The sequence below is a fragment of the Phyllostomus hastatus genome, unplaced genomic scaffold (assembly GCF_019186645.2).
Source record: "Phyllostomus hastatus isolate PE091 unplaced genomic scaffold, TTU_PhHast_1.1 phas_contig_152, whole genome shotgun sequence".
NCBI classification, from domain to species: domain Eukaryota; kingdom Metazoa; phylum Chordata; class Mammalia; order Chiroptera; family Phyllostomidae; genus Phyllostomus; species Phyllostomus hastatus.
The window spans coordinates 9,451,936-9,475,401 of record NW_025333622.1 but is presented as its reverse complement, the minus strand read 5'-3'; the positions used below and the strand labels follow the sequence as shown (position 1 = coordinate 9,475,401).

The following is a 23,466-nucleotide window of genomic DNA, read 5'->3' as shown; positions in this document are numbered from 1 at the left end:
TTTTTTTTTATCCTCACCCAAGGACATGCTCACTGATCCTAGAGAGAGGGGAAGGGAGGGGGAGAAATATGGTTGTAAGAGAAACATCAATCAGTTGCCTGTCTTGTGTGCTCAAACCAGGGTCTAAACCAGCAACTTAGGCATGTGCCTTGGGCAGGAATTAAACCTGCAGCCTTTTGGTGTACAGGACTGATGCTCTACACCACTGAGCCACACTGGCCAGGGTGTTTTTTAAATTTTTAAATTTTTGATAATTCAGCTATCCCACTGCTAGATTTGAGTTCCTCAGAGTTAGAGAACTGTGTCTTTTCACAAATAAGCTATCATCACTATTTTTTTAAAAATGAATGAAAGAATCATTCTGTCAGAGTAAAGACAATGAAGGCCCAGATATAAGCCTAAAGGGTCATTATGGTCATTGTTGAGGCTTCACAGAGGGCTTAGTTGACAGCCACAAAGGTTATAAAAGAGAAAGAACACTAGGTCTGTGAAAAATGTTAAAGAAAATAAGTAGTGTTCTACAAAGAACATATATATGTATGTATATCTGTGTGTGTGTGTAAATACAGTATAGTCTTCAATATGAAAAAATATGTCCAGGAATTCAACATTATAAAAAAATCTAAATTATAGGAAATGAAAGAGAGGTAATACAGGATGTTACCAGGTGACATGTGGGGGCGGGGGATGAACCCCACTTTTCTCCATAGGCAATTAGCACCACCTTCTGGCCACCTGCCTCCTCGGTCTCTATCCATCCTCTTCTAATTTCCCACTGCCAGTCTTGATCCAGGCTATCTTTTTCTCTTATTTGGGTCATTACAATAGCCTCTTAATAGACATTTTGGTTTTTCCACCTCAAATCTATTATTTATTTATTTATTCAAAATATTACTAGGCACCTGTTTTATGTCACCACATAAATTCTGGGTGTTGGACATAGAGCTGTGAACAGACAAGGAACCTGTTTTCATGGAGCTTATACTTTCTTAGGGAAACATACTAAATAGGGTGATGTGAAAGACAGCGATGGGGCAGAGTCTTACTAAAGATTGGGTATCGCAGAAGCCTCTCCGCGAAGAGCTTTGTGCTGCTACATGGAATACAAGAGCTTCCTGTACAAAGGTCAGGGGACACAACTGGTGTATAGACTTTAAGACTAGAACAGCTTGATATTTTCTAAAAAGAGAAGGCCAGTATAGGTTAAGTATTGTTGGGGGCTGCCCTGCCTGGTCTCAGGAAGCTGTAACCCCCCGTGACTTAGGCTGAGTGAAAGACCTCCGGGCCAGGAGCCACTGAAGGAGACAAAACTTATTTCCCTGGCATGAACGCTGCCTATTCTGTGCTGAAACATCCTAGCTTGATCAGTTAGCCAATGACGGGTAAGATTTCCCACGGAGGGAAATGCCTAAGACAGGCATGATCATGTGGAGGCTTCTGGGAAGAGATTCGGGGCTGTGGAAATGAAGGGGTGATTGACATTGACCCCTGCCCCCTTGGCTTTGTCAAAGCCTGAGTCCTTGTTCTTAGATGTGAGAAATCCAAGTCTCCTGGCTGCCTTTGTCTTCTCTGTTAACTCAGGATAGCAGGGGTGGCCCAGGTCAGAAACAGCAGACCCCCGGGTTGATCAGGCCTGGGACATAGAATATGCAAGATCCTGTGAGATCTGTTTGCTGGAGGATGTTATTAACTTGGAATTTAAAAGCACAGACAGGAAACCAAAACTAGCCCTTTGACCCATATGTGAAAACCCCAAACCTTCCCTGAAATCACAGCAGGAGTTCTGTCCTTACCTTTGTAAGTCACCTACATCTCTTAATCTTTTCTGCCAGACTGTGAATCCACAAACTAAGTCTGTTTTCTCAATAAAAGTCTGCTTGGGGATGGAGACCAGGCGCCCTCTAGGAGAGAGGGTGGCCAAAGGCGCTCCCCACATGAGGAGTGGCCCTTCTGTTCCTATTCCCCCACAGGACCTGGTTGTCTTACTAAAGATTGGGTATCGCAGAAGCCTCTCTGTGAAGAGCTTTGTGCTGCTACATGGAATACAAGAGCTGTCTGTACAGATGTCAGGGTACACAATTGGTGTACAGATTTTAAGACTAGAACAGCTTGATATTTTCTAAAAACAGAAGACCAGTATAGGTTAAGAATAGTGGGAGAGAAGAAGTGTAATATGAGATGAGCTCAGAGAAGTGGGGATCAAAGCATATACATGCAAACTTGTAGATTATAAGACAACAAAGAATGATATACTTCATTCTAAGGACAATTAGAATCAATTGGAGAATTTTGAGCAGAGAATGGTACTGTCTGACTAAAGGGAGATAAATGAGCAAGCAAAGAAAGCATTGAAAAACTATTGCAGTAGTTCAGACAGTACATGATGATGGCATGAACTAAAGTGTTAGAAGTGGATGATTTTGTATAATTGTTTGGTGTTGAGTTTTATAAGTTTTTTATATATTTTGGATATTAACACCTTATAAAATATATCAATGAGTATGTTCTCTCATTTAGTGGGTTGGCTTTTTATTTTGTCAATGGTTTCCTTTGCCATACAAAAACTTTTTAGTTTGATGTAGACCCATTTTATTTGTTCTTGTATTTCCCTTGCCTGAGGAGATATATCAGAAAAGATATTGCTATGAGCAATGTCTGAGAATTTACTGCCTATGTTTTCTTTTATGAATTTTATGATTTGGGGTCTAACATTTAAGTCTTTAAACCACTTTGAATTTATTCTCATGTGTGGTAGAAGGTGGTCTAGTTTCATTTTTTTGCACATATCTGTCCAATTTTCCCAACACCATTTATTAAATAAACTATATTTAGCCCATTGTATGTGCTTGCTTCCTCTGTCAGATATTAGTTGACTGTAGAAGTGTGTGTTAATTTCTGGGCTCTCTGTTGTGTTACATTGATCTGTGTATCTGTTTTAATGCCAGTACCATGTTGTTTTGATTACCATGGCTTTGTAGTATAGTTTGATATTAGGTAGCGTGATGCCTCCAATTTTGCTCATCTTTCTCAAGGTCATTGTTCCTATTCAGGGTCTTTTGTGGTTCCATACAAATTTTTGAAATATTGGTTTGGCCAAAAAGTCCTTTCAGTTTTTCCCATAAAATAAAAAACACATTTTTCATTTTCACCAATAACTTTATTGATTTGAATATTTTGAGTATGTCAGCTGTCTCTTGCTATTGGTTTCTAGTGGGCAGAGGCCAGGGGTGCTGCTAAGCATCTTTCAGTGTATAAAGACAGCCACACAGGAAAGAATCATTTGGCCAAAATGTCAATAGTACCAAGAAACTTCACAAACCACTTTGACACATTTGACTAGTCACAGTACCTTCTCCATACACTGAACGAATCTTTTTTGTCTCTATTGCATTTTTACCTTTCTTGAAATAAAGCATAACATATCAAAAATGTTGCATCTCTTTTTCTATCTTCAATATTAAAATGGCTGCACAAAAATTCAGTATTTTAAAGTCAACTATAATCTTTACTGTATTTTTTTCTATTATCATTTGGTCCTCTTATAACTCCCCAGCAATCACCACACTGTTGTCCATGTCTATGAGTCCTTTTGCACTTTTGCTCAGTCCTTCCATCTCCTCTCTGCCCCTCCACTAGCTGTCAGCCTGATCTCCTTCTGTGAATCTGCCCCCATTTTCCTTGTTCGTTCAGTTTGTTCATTAGATTTCACTTATGAGTAAAATCATATGACACATGTCATTCTCTGACTGACTTATTTCACTTAGCATAATGTTCTCCAGGTCCATCCATACTGTCGCAAAGGGTAAAATTTTCTTTTTTTTTATGGCTGAGTGGTATTCCATTGTGTAAATATCCCACAGTTGTTTTATTCACCCATCTATTGATGGGCACTTGGGCTGCTTCCGTATCTTGGTGACTGTAAAATAATGCTCCAGTGACATAGGGGTAATTATGTTATTTCCAATTAGTGCCTTGAGTTCCTTCAGATATATTCACAGAAGTGGAATCACTGAATCAAAAGGCAGATCCATTTTTAATTCTTTGAAGTATCTCCATACTGCTTTCCACAGTGGCTGCGCCAATCTACATTCCTACCAGCAGTGCAAACGTGCTCCCCTTCCTCCACATCCTTGCTGGCACTGACACTTGTTTGTTGATTTATTGGTGATAGCCATTGTGACAGGTGTAAGATGATATCTCATTGGGGTTTTAATTTGCATTTCTCTGAAAGAGAATTGCAAAGTTGAGCATTTTTTCATATGTCCATTGGCCATCTGTGTGTCCTCTTTGTTCAGGTCTTTTGCCCATTTTTTAATTGTTTGGGGGGTTTTTGGGGGGGAGTTGTTGAGTTTTGTAAGTTCTTTATAAATTTCTGGACATTAACCCCTTATCATATGTATCAGTGAATATGTTATCCCATTCAGTGGGTTGTCTTTTTATTTCATTGATGATTTCCTTTGCTAAACAAAAACCTTTTAGTTTAATGTAGTCCCATTTTTTTTTTCTCCCCTTGCCTGGGGAGATATTTTCAAATAAAAGTTTCTACAGGAAATGTCCAAGATTTTGCTCCCTATGTTCTCTTCTATGATTTTTATGGTTTTGGGTCTAACATTTAAGTTTTTTATTCTTTTTGAATGTATTCTTATGTGTGGTATAAGGAGGTGGTCTAGATTAATTTCTTGCATGTATCTATCTAATTTTCCAACACCATTTATTAAATAAAATATCTTTAGCACATTGTATGTGCTTGTTTCCTCTGTCAAATATTAATTGCCTATAAATATGTGGGTTTATTTCTGAGCTCTGTATTCTGTTCCATTGATCTGTGTGTCTGTTTTTATGCCAGTACCATGCTCTTTTGATTACTATGGCCTTGTAGTATAGTTTGATATTAGGTAGCGTGATTCCTCCAACATTGTTCTTCTTTCCCAGGATTGCTGTTGTTATGCGGGACCTTTTGTGTTCCATGTAACTTTTTGAAATATTTATTCTCGTTCTGTGAAATATATCATTGGAATCTTGATTGGAATTGCATTGAATCTATAGATTGCTTTGGGTAGTATGGACATTTTAATGATGTTAATTCTTCCTATCCATGAACACAGTATGTGCTTTCACCTATTTTTGTCTTCTTTTTCTTTGTTTGGTGTCTTATAATTTTCTGAGTACAGGTCTTTTGCATTCTTGGTTAGGTTCATTCCTGGATATCTTTTTCTTTTTTGTAGCAATTGTAAATAGGATTGTTTTCATAATTTCTCTTTCTGTTAGTTTGTTATTGGCATATAATAATGCAATTAACTTCTAGATATTAATTTTGTATCCTGCTATTTTGCTGAATTCATTTATCAGTTCCAGTAGTTTCTTGGTGGAATCTTTAGGGTTCTCTATGCACAGTATCATGTCGTCTGCAAATAAAGACAGTTTTACTTCTTCCTTTCCAATTTGGACACCTTTTATTTCTTCTTCCTGTCTGATTGCTGTGACTGGGACTTCCAGTACTAATGTTGAATAAGAGAAGTAAAAGCAGACTTACCTGTGTTGTTCCTTACTTAAGAGGAGTATTTATAGTTTCTGTCCATTGAGTATGTTGCTGGCAGTGGGTTTGTCATATATGGCCTTTATTATGTTTAGGTATGTTCCCTCTAATCCTACTTTGCTGAGAGTTTTTATCATAAATGGGGGCTGGATTCTATCAAATGCTTTTTCTGCCTCTATTGAAAGGATCATGTGATTTTTTATCTTTCATGGTGTCTATGTGGTGAGTCACATTTAGAGATTTGCAACTGTTGTACCAACCTTGCATTCCCAGAATAAATCCCACTTGATCATGGTGTATGATCTTTTTGATGCATCAATGTATTCAATTTGCTAATATTTTGTTGAGAATTTTAGCATGGTATTTCATCAGGGATATTGGCCTATAATTGTCTTTCTTTGTAGTATCTTTATCTGGTTTTGGAATTAGGATAATGCTGGCCTCATAAAATGAATTTGGGAGCCTTCCCTCCTCTTAAATTTTATGAAATAGTTTGAGAAGCAGAGGTGTTAGTTCTTCTTGGAATGTTTGGTAAAATTCACCTGTGAAGCCATCCAGTCCAGGACTTTTGTTTGTTGGGAGTTTTTTGATTACTGCTTTAATTTCACTAGGTATAATCTGTCTATTCAGATTCTCTGATTCTTCCAGATTTAGTTTTGGAAGATTGTGTGTTTCTAGAAATTTTTCCATTTTGTCCAGGTTGTCCAGTTTGTTGGCATAGGGTTGTTCATAATATTTTCTTACAGTCCCTTGTACTTCTTTAGTATAAGACCCATTGTAGACCCATTTATTGTTTAGTAACACGTTATTTAGCTTCCATGTCTTTGCTTGTTTTTCAGTGTTGTTCTTGTGATTGATTTCTAGTTTCATAGCATTGTGGTCAGAGAAGATGCTTTACTAATTTCAGTCTTCTTAAATTTATTGAGATTTGTTTTATGTCCTAAGATGAGGTATACCCTAGAATACATTTTCTTATATACTTGAAAAGTATGTATATTCTGTTGCTTTGGAGGGAAATGCTCTGAAGATATTAATTAAATCCATTTGATCTAGTGTGTCGTTTAAGGCTGCTATCTCCTTGTTGATTTTCTGTCTGGAAGATCTATCCATCGAAGTCAATGGGGTATTAAAATCCCTGACTATGACTGTATTTCTGTTGATTTTTCCCTTTATGTTCATCAAGACTTGCTTCACATATTTAGGAGCTCCTATGTTGGGTGTGTGAATATTTACTAGGGTTATATCCTCTTATTGGATTGTTCCCTTTATCATTATGTAGTGTCCTTTGTCTCTTACTATAGCCTTGGTTTTAAAGCCTATTTTATTGGATACGAGTACTGCTACCCTGGCTTTTTTGTTCCTTTCCATTTGCATGAAATATTTTTTCCATCCCTTTACTTCTAGTCTCTTTGTATCATTCAAAATGAACTAGGGGTGGGTGGAAATGGGAGGGAGGTGGGGAGGGCTGGGTGGGTGGGCTGGGATGGGAGTAAAAGAGAAAATTGTACTTGAACAACAATTAAAATAAAATTTAAAAAAATTCACAAAGAAAAAAAATGAAATGGTCTGTTGGAGGAAGCATATATATGGGCCTTGTTTTCTTATCCATTCAGGTATCAAATTTCTTTTGGTTCGAGCATTTAAGCCATTTACATTTAGATAGATACCTACTTAGTGTTATTTTATTGTTAGATTATTTTCCTCTTTTTTTCCTTTTTTTCCCTCTTTTTCCTCCTCCTCCTTCTTTTCCTCCCCCTCCTCCTCCTTTTCCTCCTTCATATCCTCTTTTTCCTCCTCCTCCTATAACATTTGTTACAGTACTGGTTTGGTGGTAACAAACTCCTTTAGCTTTTTCTTATCTGCGAAGCTCCTTATTTCCCTTTCAATTTTTAATGATAGCCTCGCTGGATAAAGTAGCCTTGGTTTTAAGTCCTTGCTTTTCACCATCTTGAATATTTCATGCTTCTATGAATAGAAATGTTTCTAATGAGAAATCAGATGATAGTCTAATTGGTGCTCCTTGTAGGTAACTACCTGCTTTTCTCTTGTGGCTTTTAGGATCCTCTCCTTGTCTTTAAGCCTCATCATTTTAGTTATGTTGTGCCTTCAGTGGGTCTCTTTGAGTCCGTCTTGTTTGGGACTCTCTGAGGTTCCTGAGCTTATGTGTCTTTTTCTTCAGTAGGTTAGGGAAGTTTTCAGTCATTTGTACAAATGGGTTCTCTATCCCTTGCTCACTTTCTTCTCCTTCTGGTATTCCTGTGATGTAGCTATTGTTACACCTAATGTTGTCCAAAGTGTTTCTTAAGCTCTCCTCATTTTTCTTAATTCTGTTTTCTTTTTGCTGCTATGTCTGTGTGTTTTTTGTACTTCATCTTCCAAATCACTGATTTGATCTTCTGCTTCATCTAACCTACTGTTTATTCCTTCCAGTGTATTATCTACTTCAGATAGTGCGTTATTTATTTCTGACTGGTCCTTTTTTACAATTTCTATGTCTTTTTTCATGCTTTTGAGTATCCTTATAATCATTACTCTAAGCTCTCTATCTGATAAATTGCTTGCCTCCATTTTGTCTAGTTCTCCTTCTGGAGAATTCTCTTGTTCTTTCATTTGGTATCTGTTTCTTTGTCATCCCATTTTGGCTGCTTTTTTGTATTTTCTGCCTTAGTTGTTAAACTAATCAATGATATAGGCTTAATCTGTAACCAGCAGCCCAGTTTAAGCTCCATAGCTTGAGGCAAAGTAATTCTTGTGAGTGGGGCTATTGCTTCCTCTCAGGCTGGTGCCACTTGGAGAGGAGTGCTCTGCCTGAGAGAGATAGCTCCTCCAGTATGGGTAATGATTCAGCACGCGGACCCTGGTGGCTTTTACTCTCCCCAGAGCCACCAACCCTAGACTTTCCTCAAGCCCCTCTAGTCCAGTCTGCCCACCCTGTGCCAGAGCCCAAGGTAAGTTGCTATAAATGAAATTTTGTGTGTTGGTCCTTTAAGAGGGCCTCTGCATCTTTAGCCATTTGTCCCCTGCAGACAGAAACCCTGCTGTTTTTCACAGCTGGATGTTATCTGGGTTCCTTTCTGGCTCTGGTGCTGTATACTAGGGAGCTCAGCTTGGAGTTCAGACCTCACACTTCTCAGGGGGACCTCCAAGTCACTGAAAGATCCCTCTGGAACTTTAGCTGCCACCTGTGGGAGCCCAGCCAGCCCTCTTGCACCTCCTCTGCACTCCCTACTAGGCTCATTGTAATGAAGTGGTTTATTTTTTGTGTCCTTGGTTATAAGTCTTCTCTCCAGCTAGTGTTCAGATGGTTATTTAGGGTGATTTCTCTACAATTTAGTTGTAATTCCATCTTGGTCCTGGGAGGAGCTTAGTGTAGCTTCCATTTACTCCTCTGTCGCCTTGGATCCCCACCAATTTTGATAAGTATTTTTTAAATGCATGCTGATAGGACAGCTGTCATGATACAAACTAACAAAATTGTTTCTAATGAAGTTAAAGACGACTAAGCGCTACTAGAGCCATCTTACAAAGGAAAATAAATGAATTTTTTGGCCAACTCAATAAATTCAGGAGTCAGTTGTAAATAAATATTTAAAGCCTTGAGTCTAGTTGAGATCTTCTAGAGAGAGACTGTATATAGAATAGAATAGAATAGAAGAAGGCCAGAAACAGAAACTTGGGACTCTGTAATTTTGAGAAGTCAAACAGAAGAAGAGAGTCTAGTAAAAAAATTTAAGAAGGAGCAACCAGTGAAGTAGGAGAACCTAAAATATAAGGTGCCTAGAAACCAGGCTGAAAGTGTTTCTGGGAGGAGACATCCTCACCTAATTCAAGTACTGCTGGGAGATTGGATAAGATGTGAACAAAGACATAACTATTGGGTATTGCAAAAAGATGGTTGCAGTTTCATTAAAGTAGTATATTTAAAAACTGAGTGTTTATCTGCATACTATGCATACATGTATTTTAATAATGCATAACTTGTGCATAGCTCCTGAGTCTTTTTAAAGTCTAAAGACAAGTTTAGAGTTTAGAGGAGTTGAACCTTTGAAAGATTTTCATTTTCTGCCTTGATGTTAACAAAGATGACCTATAGAAATTTCCTTAGCTTTTTTTTTATTTCAAGGAGAAAAAAATAATTTTAACACAGTAATAGCTTTTTAATTTCTTTCATGTACAAACTTTGTTCAGTTTAACTTCAGCTCTTGGTATTTCCCACAGCCTCTCTCACAATGTCTTCCCTCAGAATGTGGTTGTTACCCACACGTCTCCTGAGACTTTGATACTTAAGGCTTCCCATTAAAATGCTTTTTTTCCTTATTTAATTGCTCTTTCATTTTTTTTTGGTTTTGAAATTTGAACATGTTGGAGTTTGTAATTCTTTAAGTTTGTAACTATATGGTACATACGTTACTCTTTATTAAAGTAGAAAAAATATAGGGCTTGGTTGCAATTCACTTTGTTCTCAAGAATCTTCTTAGTTGTGTGGATTTCACTTTCTACTTGTAACTGGTTTTTGGTTTACATACTGTTTTAAATAACTGTTGTATGTTTCAGACAGAGCTTGAGAAAAAACTACAGCAGCAGTCAAGCCAAGCAGTGCAGGAACTTGCAGCAGAGAAGGAGAAAATGTCTGTGTTACAAAACACCTATGAAAAAAATCAGGAAAATCTAAAACAGCTTCAGTCTGATTTCTATGGAAAGGAATCTGAACTTCTTGCCACAAGGCAAGATCTTAAGGTATAGTAAACTATATTTTTTTATAAAAAGTTGTAAGTTGTTTATAGACCTTCAGTAAATGATTGATTTCAACACAAGTTGACAACGGAATGTTAATATTTGTGGAGTATCATGTTTTCTTTTTTTAATTATATTTTATTGATTATGCTACTATAGTTGTCCCAATTTTTTCTCCCTTTGCCTCCCTCTGCCCAACACACCCCACCCCCTCAGGTAATGCCCCCATCATTGTTCATGTTCATGGGTTATGCGTATGAGTTCTTTGGCACTGCATTTCCCATAGTGTATTTTACATCCCCATGGCTGTTCAGTAACTACCAATCAGTAATTCTTAATCCCCTCACCTGTTCACCCATTCCCTCAGACTTCCGTCCCACTGACAACCATTTTCTTTAACACTTAACATTTCATGTAATAACAGTTTGGTAGTGATGAACTCATTTAGGTTTTTCTTGTTTTGGACTTTTTTATCTGCCCTTCAGTTGTTAAAGATAACTTTGCTTGATACAGCAATCTTGGCTGTAGGTCCGTGCTTTTCATGACTTGGAATATTTCTCGCCACCCGCTCCTAGCCTACAGATTTTTTAATGGAAACTCCCCTGTAAGTAACTAATTGCTTTTCTCTTGCTGCTTTTAAGATCCTCTCTTTATCTTTAATCTTTGGCATTTTAATTATGATATGTCTTGAAATGGGCCTCTTTGCATCCATCTTGTTTGGGGCTTTCTGTGCTTCCTGGACCTGCATGTCTATCGTCTTCACCAAATTAGGGAAGTTTTCATTATTTTTTCTAAATACATTTCTAATTTCTTGCTTTCTCTTCTCTTTCTGGAACCCCTATGATGCAAATGTTGGAATGCTAGAAGTTGTCTCAGAGGCTTCTTACACTGTCCTCTTCTTTTTGGATTCTTTCTTCTTGTTGTTTTGATTGGTTGTTTTTCGCTTCACTGTGTTCCAAATCATTGATTTGATTCTCAGCTTTATTCACCCTACTGTTATTTCCTTGTAAATTGTTCTTACTGGATCTTTTTTACGCTATTCAGGTCCTCACTAAGTTCCTTGAACATCCTTATATCCAGTGTTTTGAACTCTGCATCTAATAGATTGCTTGTCTTTATTTTGTTTAGCTCTTTTTCTGGAGTTTTGATTGTTTCTTTCATTTGGGCCATGTTTCTTTGTCTCCTTGTTTTGGCAGCCTCCCTGTTTTTTTTTCTTAAGTATTAGGTAGAACTGCTGTGGTTCCCTATGTTGGTAGTATAGCTTAATGTAATAGGTGTCCTGTGGCACAGCATCCCCTATCACCCAAGGTGGGTACTTGAGGTATACCCTTCCTGTGGGCTGAGTACACCCTCCTCTTGTAGTTGAGCCTCAAGTGCCATTGGCAGGTCAAGGGGAGGGATTTACTCAGGCCAGTCAGCTGCAAGGACTGGCTTTGACCACCGACCATCAACTCCACCCTTCATGGAGCATCAGCTGTGCAGGGCAGGGAGCTGGTGCGCTAACGTGGTCTGTAGCTGTCCACTGAGTACATAGGCTCTGGGGTTTCCAGGTTGTGCAGTCCAAGGTCAGCCCACATCTGTGTTCTGCCTGGGGCCACCCTGCATTAGTTATAAAGCAATCTGAGATGGCCATTACTTGTACTGGGCTTGAGGCCAGGCAAAGCCAAGCTGTGAACCTAGGTTGGCTTCTGCTAGTACTGGGCCTGGGGCCACTGAACAAGAGGTACACTGTGAATCTAGGTTGGCTGCTGCTAGTGCTTGGCCTGGAGTCACTTAGCAAGAGGTACGGGGATTGGGGGTTTACTGAGGCCAGCTGTTGCTTGCTTGAGAGGATTGAGGAAGTTCTGAAGCATGAGCCAAGATCAGCCACTCATATGGAAAAGCCACTGTTAACAGCTTGGGTGGGCTTGGCAGTAGGATGAGACAGAGCCTCAGGCGATCTCCAGAGTGGGGCAAACAGTGTTAACCAGGTTGATTGAGTCTCAGATATGGCCTCAACATGCCTGCTCTGTGGCTCTGTGGCTCTGTGGCAGGAAGGTTCAGAAGATGGACAGTGGCCTCTGCCCACCTTTCCATCTAGGAGAAAGCTGTCCCTCAGCTCTTGCCTTAATGCTGGACACTTCATTTCCTCCTCATATGCCACTGGTGCCTTTCAAGCTTCTGCCCTGGTACTGGAGCTCAGAGGGATTGAATCTGAGCAAGTCCGTGTGTGGGTTCTTTAAGAAGAACTTCCTGGGGCTCCAAAAGAGTTTTTGCAGCCAGAAATTATGGGGACTTACCATCCTGGCACTGGAACCCTAGGTTCCAGCCCTGGGCTGGGGCTGGAACTCCTCACTCCTGATGTATCTCCCACAAATTTTTTATCCACTACACCTACCAGTCTAGGTGAATGTGTATCCTTAATTCTGTAGTTGTTAGACTTCCATTCAACTTGATTTCTGATTGTTCTGAGGGATGGATGGTTATTCCATATTTTAGTTGTAATTTTGATGTGGTTGTGCAAGGAGGTGAGCTGTGTTTCTCTATGCCTCCATTTTAACCAGAAATCAGACTTGTTTCCTGTTAAACTTTTACTTCTGATGTAACATGCACTTTAAAAGTGAAATTGTTTTATAATAAAATGTGTATAAACATTTAAAATAACATATCTGTAATAGTAAAAAATTTGTAAATGTGTTTATTGCTATATTATTAGTTTATCTACAAACTTTGCTGTTTTTATGTGAAAAATAAACTTTAAAATATACTACAGTTAGGAATTCTAAGGAGTTTTAAATGTAAACTACTTGTGAAAATGAAAGCAATTTTTTAAGAATATTTTATTGATTATACCATTACAGCTGTTTCATCTTTTTTCTCCCTCTTTATCTCCCTCTACCCTGTACCTTCCCACTCCAGCATTCCTCCCTTTAGTTTATGTCCATGGTTCATACATATCAGTTCTTTGGCTTCTCTATTTCCTGTACTATTCTTAACCACTCCATCTATTTTCTACCTGCCAATTATTCTTCTTATTCCCTGTAACTTTCCCCCATTCTCTCCCCTCCCCCTCCCTGCTGATAACTCTCCATGTGATCTCTATTTCTGTGATTCTGTTCCTGTTCTAGTTGTTTGCTTAGTTTTGTTTTTATTTGTGTTTTTGTTTTTAGGTTTGGTTGTTGATAGTTGTGAGTTTATTGTCATTTTACTATTCATAGTTTTGAAATTCTTCTTTTTCTTAGTTAAGTCCCTTTAACATTTCATATAATAAGGGCTTGGTGATGATGAACTCCTTTAACTTGACCTTATCTGGGAAGCATTTGATCTGCCCTTCATTCTAAATGATATCTTTGCTGGATAGAGTCGTCTTGGATGTAGGTCCTTGCCTTTCCTGACTTTGAATACTTCTTTCTAGCCCCTTTTTGCCTGCAAGGTTTCTTTTGAGAAATCAGCTGACAGTCTTATGGGAACTCCTTTGAAAATAAAAGGTCACTCTTTCCTTTTCTCTTGCTGCTTTTAAGAGTCTCTCCTTATTTTTAAACTTGGCTAATTTAATTATGATGTGTCTTAGTGTGTTGTTCCTTGGGTACAACTTCTTTGGGACTCTCTGAGCTTCCTGGACCTGTATGTCTGTTTCATTCACCAGACTGGGGAAGTTTTCCTTCATTATTTTTTCAAATAAATGTTCAATTTATTGCTCTTCTTCTCCTCCTTCTGACACCCTATTATTCAGGTTTTTGAATGTTTAAAGATGTCTCAGAGATTTCTAAGCCTCTCTTCATTTTTTTGAATTCTTCTTTCTTCATTCTGTTCTGGTTGAATGTTTATTTCTTCTGTCTGTTCCAAATTGTTGATTTGAGTCCTGGTTTCCTTCCATTCGCTGTTGGTTCCCTGCATATTTTTCTTTATTTCACCTTGCATAGCCTTCATTCCTTTTTTATTTTGCAGCTGTACACAATAATTTCTGTGAGCATCCTGATTACCAATGTTTTGAAATCTGTATCTGATAGGTTGACTACCTCCTTGTTGCTTAGTTCTTTTTCTGGAGTTTTGATCTGCTCTTTCATTTGGGTCATGTTTCTTTGTCTTGGTGCACCAAGAACATTACAAGGAGTGGAGCCTTAAGTATTTGCCAGGGTGGGGCAATCCACGTTGTTGTGTTGTGGTGCTGTATATGGGGAAAGGGTCAGAGATGAAACCATGCCACTTGCTCAGCTCTTGTCATGTTTTCAGTTACATCCCCACCACCCACAGGTGAATTGGGCCCTTCTGGTGCTCATTCCTGGGTGGGTGGGTTTGTGAATGTTCTAAGACCCTATGGGTCCCTCTAATGGACTCTCCTGTGAGACTGGGAGCCTCTCCCGCCACTGCAACCCCCACATGTTTTTACAGCTAGAGGTTTTGGGGCTTTCCTTCCCATGCTGGAGCCCTGGGTTGCAGTGTCTCACTCCCTAGTTTCTCCCGGCTTATCCACACATGAATGTGAGGCCATCTGGTCCACCAGCCACCACCTTGCCCACCTGCTGTACTGCCTTGCCTTGTGTCCTCTCTGCCCAGACTGCCCGTCTCCACCCCTCCTACCAGTCTGGATGAATGTTTCTTCTTTAACTCCTTGATTGTTGGACTTCCATACAGTTCAATTTTCTGGCAGTCTTGTTTTTTTTTTGTTTTTAAATTGGTGCCTGTTCTTCTTTTGCTTTTCAAGGAAGCAAAGCATATCTACCTACTCTTCCTTCTTGGCCAGAAGTCAAAAGCAGATTTATCATTACTTATCAGGCAATATTGACTTTAGTTTTATATATTTTCTACCTTCCTAAGACTCTAAATTAATAAGGAAATTATAGCTCAAAGTAAATTTATGCTTAATTATTTAAAACACATGGAATGCTATATTATTAGATAAAGTATCATGTTTATTAAAATGTAAGATATGGAAAAAGGGTAAATAAGTTATGTAGCATTAAGGTATCAGTTTTCTGAGGGAAATGCAACATTTATATTCTCTCTTAGAGGATTAAGCCAGTTCAGTCTATCTGTTTCTTTTTCTTTTTTCCTTTTTAGTGAAATATAATTTTTGTTTTTTATGTTTAAATTTTTTTGTTTAATTTAAAGTGCATTATTGAAAAATTTGAAAATCATAGAATATTTATGTTTTATATATATATAAATCATGTATAAATATACTAAGTCTATATTTTATTCATAGGCTTCTGGCATAGGGAAGGCTTTATGAAGGAGGTAGGATTGGACTACGTCCTTAAGAACACATGGAATTTGAATACACGGAATGTCTTGAGAAAGATCATTTCATGCAGGGTCTCATTTGAGAAAAGCTGTTGCAGAGGGAATGAGCAAAGCCAGGAGATCGTTAACACACTTAGCTTGCTAGAGTGCTGGTTTGCGTTTGGGAGCGAAGATTTAAAAGGTTGGGATCAAATTGTGAAGTATTCTAATTGTGAAGTATTTTAGATGCCTAGCAAGGATGCTATTTGGAGGGAAAAGGACGAATCTCAACAGAAGAGTAAAATGAAGAAAATAGTATGTTGGGCAGCTTAACCTGGAAGTGGTACACAGACAGCCCCAACTAGACTTAGGACCACTTCTGTTAGGGAGATTAGTTAAGAGGCTCTCTCCCTTCCTTCCTCCACACATTGCAGTAATCCAGGTGTGAGTTGATTATAACTAGGCTCAAGGCCAAAGGGGATGAAACAGAAGAGATTTATGAGAGAGACAAGATAAAACAGAAGGGCTGAAACACATACAGGCTGCAAGGAGTCGGTGGTGACTAATGATTGACACAGAAATAGGAAGTTAGGTAAAAGAATTTTTGCAGTGCCGACAGGTAGACTTTATATCTATCTATTTATTCAAAATTAGTAATAGTTTTTATAAGAAAAGCAATACCATCTGAAATATAGAAAGTGTCTTATTTCTATGCCAAGTAGCTTTAAATTTTTTTTTTCTTTACATTATTGAAACTCAAGGAAATGTTTGTAGAAGAGTTTGGACTTTATTTTAAAGGCAGTAGGGAACCACTGACAGGGTTTGTTCAGATTTGTGTTTAGGCCAATGACTAGCTATAGGGTAGGGGATGGATTGTAGAGGCTAGAGGAGAGACTTTGCAGTAGTCCAATTGCAGATGGTGGCAGCTTGGGCTAGTAATAGTAAGGCTAGAAAATATGGCTGAATTTGAAGGGCATTTAGTTGATAGAAAAGATGAAACTTGACTGATCATAGAAGTCCTAGAGAAATCACTCTTTTTTTCAGATGAAAGTATTTTACCCAAGAATATAACATAGTAACAGGACTTAGATCTCTTAAATCAATATTCTTCCATTAAGCCAACAACTATTTTTATTGTTCCTGAAAGCTACATCATAGACTAATATTTTTATACATGAAAGAATCATTCAAATGTAAATATGGGCAGAAGGTGAAAGGCAGAGGGCTGAATCTGCTGTGGAGTGTTGCAACTGTTAAGAGACCATGAGAGCCCCTCCCTTCCAAAGCCTCCTTGAGCAGAGTGAGGCCCAGCTTGGTTTGTGACAGGCCTGGTGCTGCACAATAACAGGACCATGATCAGACACCAGTTCATAGCCTTTTAAATATTCACCTGATTCATAGCCTTTTAAATATTTACCTGATTCATAGCCTTTTAAATATTCTTTTATCATGTCACTAGAATTTTTTAATAAATAGGAATATGATTAATTCTATACTAATGTTTCTAAAATCAGAAGTGTCTGAACTACTTAGGAAGTTAACTTTTTAAAAACGAAGCAAATTCCTAGGGAAGTTCAAATGATATTCTAGGCCAGCATAAGAGAGAGTTATCAGTCATTGACTTTCTTTTGCTTAAGTGATGTTATATGATCTTGTGTATCAAAGAGAAAGGGTTCAGAACCTTATAACATGACATCTACCTAAGGCAAGGCTGCCATCTGTGGGTGGAGGGCGTACACCAAGACACCAGAATGGAAGATAGATGGTTATGCCTGTAGCCCCACCTGCTGGATTACTTGTGCAATACTTAAGTTTGTTGACTGGGTATTTCCGACTGGCTGTGCTATGTGCTATTCTTTGTTGTTGTGGAAGGGTAGAAGTGGACTTTAACTGTAAATTTCACAGCCTGAGTGAAGTGAAAATTCTAGGTTAAGTTCAGAATTAATATAAATCTTCTTAGCCTAGTATTCTTCCTTATGTCATTTTATCAGTTATCAAGAAAATATTAACTAAAAATTAAAGTTTTATTTTGAAAGAAGAAAGGAAAAAATTGTTGAATGAACAAAAAACCCACTAAAGCTATCACAGAGCACTTCAGAAATTCTTGTTTAGCTATAGCACTGTAATGTGATTGGGGTATTTGTTCGGAGGCAAGGCTGGTAGTTGATGTACTAAGGGATTTGCCTCTTCCAGTGGGAGTGGGGTGGCTTGAAGATAGCCCCAACTAAACCATTGAATGAAAGAGAGGAGTTTCTTAAGGGAAGAGATTCTGAGCAGATGAAAATAACATGTTCTGCAATAAGAAACCAATGGAACACTTAAAATATATGTCAGTATACCACTGAATGCCACAGATAAATATTTAGAGGCAAGGTAGAGCAATATGTGTTGACATCTTCAGAAAAAGAGTAGTCCAGATTTTGAACTTGACTTTAAAGATTTATTCACTGGATTTTTGTGAGTTTAAAATTTTACAGGCTTTTTTAAACCATGAGCATTTTGGAATTATTGTGGTCAGAGATCGGGGGTATTGTTACTTTCTCCTTCTAGCAAGGCTTGGGATTCCTTAGCCTCCATTACCTAATCACATTTGCTGCAGGCCACAGGTGGCTAACACAAGGCCCATGGGCCGAATCCAACCCTCCACATTGTTTCATCTGGCTCAGCACCCTGTTTCTGCTGGGCAGCAGTGCCGAGCTCCTTGCCCCTAGTTAAGGAGTAGTTACATTTATACAGTCCTAAAATTATATTCAGCCCTTTGAAGGCAACCGTGAGGCTGACGTGGCCCTGGTGAAAATGAGTTTGACACCCTGCTACAGAATATATGGATTAGGTGTTGTCAAAATTTTATCCCTTTTATCTGAAATCACTCTCACTCCTTTACATCAAGCCTTCTGTAAAAAACATTGTACAGAAATCTCTCACACTTGTCGTTTTTCTGTGCATTTGGCACATAGCAAATGCTCTGCTGCCTTGTTCTGCTTCTGTTTTACATTCTGGTTCTGTTTTTCAGGCTACATAGTCATCTGCTTTAGTCAAGGACAACCTTATACCCTCGGACCTACTCCAGTAGTAAACTTAATTGTTGGTTAGCTGCTTGATTCATAAAGGACTAGATGACTTTAGGTTTTTCCTGAATAAAGAAGCTCTAGGGTTGTTTTTTTGTGTTCTACTGGACACCATTGAAAGTAGAAATTTAATTTACATCAGCCAGACTTCTGAACTGAACTATTTGTAGGAATAAACTTTCTCTTTTAGGAAGCTTAAGAAGTCCCTTAAACAAGGTATTTATTTATTTAAATCTATTTTTTTAATTGGATGCTTACTTTAGCCAAGTCTAACAAGCAGGGATCCTATCTGAATTGTATCTTTTGCTTTCTTTTTAAGGGAACTGCATCTCTAGAATAAGAAAGGTGAACTTCTTCTAGATCATGGAAGAGTATCTTTGAGTTAGTTCCCTTGTCTGCTGATTCTTATCAGTAGCAGCTCAGAGTGCCAAGGTTCCTGCCATTTCTATTACCCACCTTTTACCATATCTGCCCCTAAATGAAACCTAATATGTCAAAAAGCTTGCCTTTTTCCCCATCATCAGCTTCTCAAGCCATATGGGCCTTAGAACAGTCAATAACTGTGACCTATGTTAACTGACAACACTGCATCCACTCCACAGGTGGGAAGTTAGGAGTAGGGGGTGATGGCCTTATCAGAAATAGAGCCTCTGCTGTCCGGTGGACTTTCCTCTTTTAGTTCCCTTCATCAGGTTGGCAGATGTAAAATACAGTTTTGTTTTGATACTTTTTATTTATTAAAGGTTTTAGCATGTCAGGGGAAATCGCAGATTCTACAAAACGTGCACAAAACAGTTTATTCTTATTATTTATTATTGTATTATTTTTAATATGAATAACTGTACACCTACTTTTGCCCTACCCTATATGTGCACATAACACAGAGTTTAACTGCATCTCTCTTTAGTTTTTTTCATGTCTCTCTACGTCTTCTCTCTAATCATGTGTATATTCTCTGAGTGTGTTTGATATAGTTCCTATTTACTTGATATTTTTTTGTATCACTTATCCAGTAAGTACTTATAGATTATTTCTAGAGATTTTGGAATTACTTCAGCTTTATTAAGTATTTTACCCTCTGAATGTTTCCCATAGGCAAGGAGTTAATTATATAGCATTTTTCCCTCTATATGATTTTGCTGAAGGGCATAACATACTATCTTTTTATAGTTTATTGCTTTCATCTATGCTTATGTTAATTATTATGTTTCTGTTGAAATTTGCAAAGACAATGGCATGTAATAATTTTGGGAAATTGTTTTTTATAAGTCCATAGAAGAGAAGCTTTCTCTAGCACAGGAGGACTTGATTTCAAACAGAAATCAGATTGGAAACCAAAATAAATTGATTCAAGAACTAAAGACTGCCAAGGCGACTTTGGAGCAGGATATCACAAAGAAAGAACAGCAATTAAAGGAGCAGTGCACATCACTGCAAGATATTCAGAGAGAAAAGGTATTTCATTTTCAGACTAAATCCAGAGTCCTGGGGTTGAAATGGCCTTGGAGATCATCCAGTCAAACCTCCTGATTTCAATGCATGCATCACCTTCATTTTCAACTACTCTTTCAGATGGACTTTTAACTTCTGATAAAACAGTTTTAATAATTGGAATTTTAATTTTAGGAAGTACTTCTTAATAACTTCCTTTTATTTCCATCCATTTTTAATACTGCTATTTTTGGTTTTATAAACGAATCTATTTTTCATATGATAGATCCTTAGTTATTCAAAAACATATATTATATCCCCTCAACTATTTCTCATAAATACGCTGTTCTCTAGATGTGGGAATGAGATAATAAAAGGTCTAGAAATAATTCTTAAGCTTGTTAAAAATTCCTAAAATTAAGAACTAGCTTTTTCTAAGAGGAAGTATGGGTGTATTTTTAATAAAAGATGCTAAGTTATAAAATGTAAAACATTGTATTATATGACCAGTACATTTAAAATTCAGTTAAAGTTCTATATAAAAGAGAAGTTCAGCTTCTAGGGAACACTTTTTTGGTTTCATAATTAAAGTATTCTATTTCCATCAGCTGATAGGATATTATTCTAAAGCGTGCAATTCCTGAAGTGCTTGGTAATTATAAATTGTATCATTCCTGAAATTCTCTCTAATTAAAAAAATTGAGTGATATTTTTGTGAGGGTGAGGCTGGTAAAATCATTAATTCTTGATATGTGCTTTAAGTTTAAAAAATTCTGACAGAACTATAGTTTATAGGCCTTTAATTGCAAGGGCTATAATTTAGTTAAAACTTGTTTTAGTTTCACCTCTAATAGGTTATCCAACTTCTCTAAAGCATTGTTCATTTACCTATAAAATGAGGATTAAAAAGAGCTACCCAGTATAGAGATTAAATTAGATAATATATAATACTACTAGCTTAGGTGTTTTATGTAAAAATAATAATAGTAATAATAGGAGTATTAATAAGAGTAAGAATAGTAGTTTTGGCTAAATTTTATAGTATTCTTACTTGGTTAGTCACTATTCATTTTATACTATTAACTCTAACTATTTAATTCTTATAATGATCTTATTGTTCATATTGTATAAATAAGGACATGGAGGCAAGAGAAGGTAAGTAATTCACTCATGTTAACTTAGGTAGAAAGAGGAAGAGAAAGTGTTATAAGTGGTGGCCGTCATTTTGATAACATTAATTATCAGTTAAGTATGTACTTTAAAGTTATTTTTAATACATCTTTTTTCTGCAGTCACTGAAAGAAAAAGAACTAGTAAATGAAAAATCTAAATTGGCAGAAATAGAAGAAATTAAGTGTAGACAAGAAAAAGAAATTTCTAAACTGAGTGAAGAACTCAAGTTCCATAAGCAAGAAAGCATAAAGGTATATTAAGATAATCATTGATCTTCCTTCAACATTGTATTATTGTTGCTTAGATTTAGATGTATATATATGTTGTTTTTGAAAAATTCTTTTGGTCTCAAGAATACTCTTGTATAATATCAATGTACATACTGACAATATGTTATGTTTGTTTTCAGGTTACTGAATAAAACAAAGTAACCTTAAAATTTTAGATTTTGTTGAGATGATAATCAAGAGAGCTACTATTGATTTAGAAAATTCTGCTTGTAGATAGTAAACTTCAAAATATGTAAGACTTTAGAATTAAAATTTTTAAAAAAGATTTTATTTATTTTTAGAGAGGGAATGAGAAGGAGAAAGAGAGGGAGAGAACATAAATGTGTGGTTGCCTCTCGAGCACCCCCAACAGGGCACCTGGCCCACAACTGAGGCCTGTGCCTTGACTGAGAATTGAACCAGCAACCCTTTGGTTCACCGGCCGACACTCAGTCCACTGAGCCACAGCAGCCAGGGCAGAATTAAGATTTTTAAGGAATTCTGTTTCTTCAGCTGTTTTCTTTGTAAAGTCCTTTAATAATCTCTTGAATATTTTTCTTGTCATAAGCAAAACTAGGGTGCTATTTAAAGAAATTAATTGTTTATAATTTGCTCTGAAAAATGTTATTCATTTTCTTAGAAAAAGGTTAGATTCTCTCAAGTGCTCTCATACTACCTGCTATGTCTATCAGTATAATTACAATTTTGCTTTATAATTAATTATCTCCATATTATGTCATTAGGTTCTTCCAGACTGACTTCCTTAAAGCAGTTAATGTATACAGTTCATTTTTGTGTAAATCCTCAGAACCTAACAAAGTGTATGATGCTTAAATGGCGACCATTAAACACTTGCTAAGTGAATAAATGGAAATAGAGGGTAGAAATTTTTCTATCAAAACCTGTATGCAAAGTACCACTTGAATTTAAATGACTGTTGAGCAGGAACTAAATAATGTTATTGTTTTATTTTTATTTATTTATTTTTCTTAAAAATTGTTGACACTATTACAGATGTCTCCCATTTCCCCTCCACTTTGCCCCCTCCATCCAGCCCCCACCTCCACTCTTTCCCCAGCCTTCACCACATTGTCGTCTGTGTCCATGGGCTGTGCATATGTGCATAGGTATTCTTTGGCTAATCACTTCCAGTCCTCTCATTCTCCCCTCTGCAGGCTGTCCGTCTGTTTCACACATGCATATGTGGATATATATGCATATGTGCCATCTTGAATCTTTTTAAACAATTATTTGAAATACTGAACTTTAAGAATTTAGAAAAGAGAATAAAACTCGTATATATTTCAGCTGTATTTGAAATATTTACTATGAAGGATGGTTTATTTTTGGCCTCTTTAAATAGGAGTTAACAAATCTCAAGGAAGCCAAACAGCTTCTGATTCAGCAGAAATTAGAGCTTCAAGGGAAAGTAGATTCCCTGAAGGCAACCGTTGAACAGGAGAAGAGGAATCAGCAAATGCTAAAAGAGCAGGTGAAAAAGGAAGAAGATGAGCTGAAGAAACAATTTATTGAGAAGGAAGCTAAATTGGTCAGTAAGTTAATACTGGGAGGTGCGTTTTGTGATTGATTTTTTAAATCAGTACTTAAGAGGATTTTTCTACCTAGAATATTCACTTAACATTTTAATTTTTATTTAAGAGATCTGATTTGTTTAAATGACTGAGGTACTACTGGAAATATATATTTTAGTTTATATTGGTTTATATAGATGAAAATCCAATAAAACATGATTCCAAAAAAAAAAAAACAAACCATTTTCAGTGCCAGAAAAACCCACAACTGTGTAGATTGAGGTAAATGGGATTAATGCTAATCATGTTCAACTCGTTTGTTTATTCAAAGTGAATGTTGATAAAGGAGAATGTAAACCTACATTTAAGATTGTGATGCCCAAGTCTACTTTTCATTCCCAAAGTTGTGGATGCCAAATGGGAAGCATTTGGCTTTCCTTTGTTGAATTGAAGTCCAAATATCCTCAAGTAACTTGACTACTAAATGTTTTAGTTGAGGAATTGCAATTCCAAATTCACAG

At 37.1% G+C, this 23,466-nt stretch overlaps 1 protein-coding gene across 2 annotated transcripts in view; it reads left to right on the top strand.

Annotated features, from left to right (window-relative positions):
• The window catches only part of EEA1 (early endosome antigen 1), a 144,578-nt gene that overhangs the window by 114,844 nt on the left and 6,268 nt on the right, over positions 1 to 23,466 (top strand). For both annotated transcript variants that reach the window (XM_045830505.1, XM_045830506.1), the window contains 4 exons: positions 10,091 to 10,273; positions 19,810 to 19,995; positions 21,264 to 21,395; positions 22,777 to 22,962. In XM_045830505.1, the coding sequence (XP_045686461.1) occupies positions 10,091 to 10,273; positions 19,810 to 19,995; positions 21,264 to 21,395; positions 22,777 to 22,962 (687 nt within the window). The remainder of the gene's footprint in view (positions 1 to 10,090; positions 10,274 to 19,809; positions 19,996 to 21,263; positions 21,396 to 22,776; positions 22,963 to 23,466) is intronic.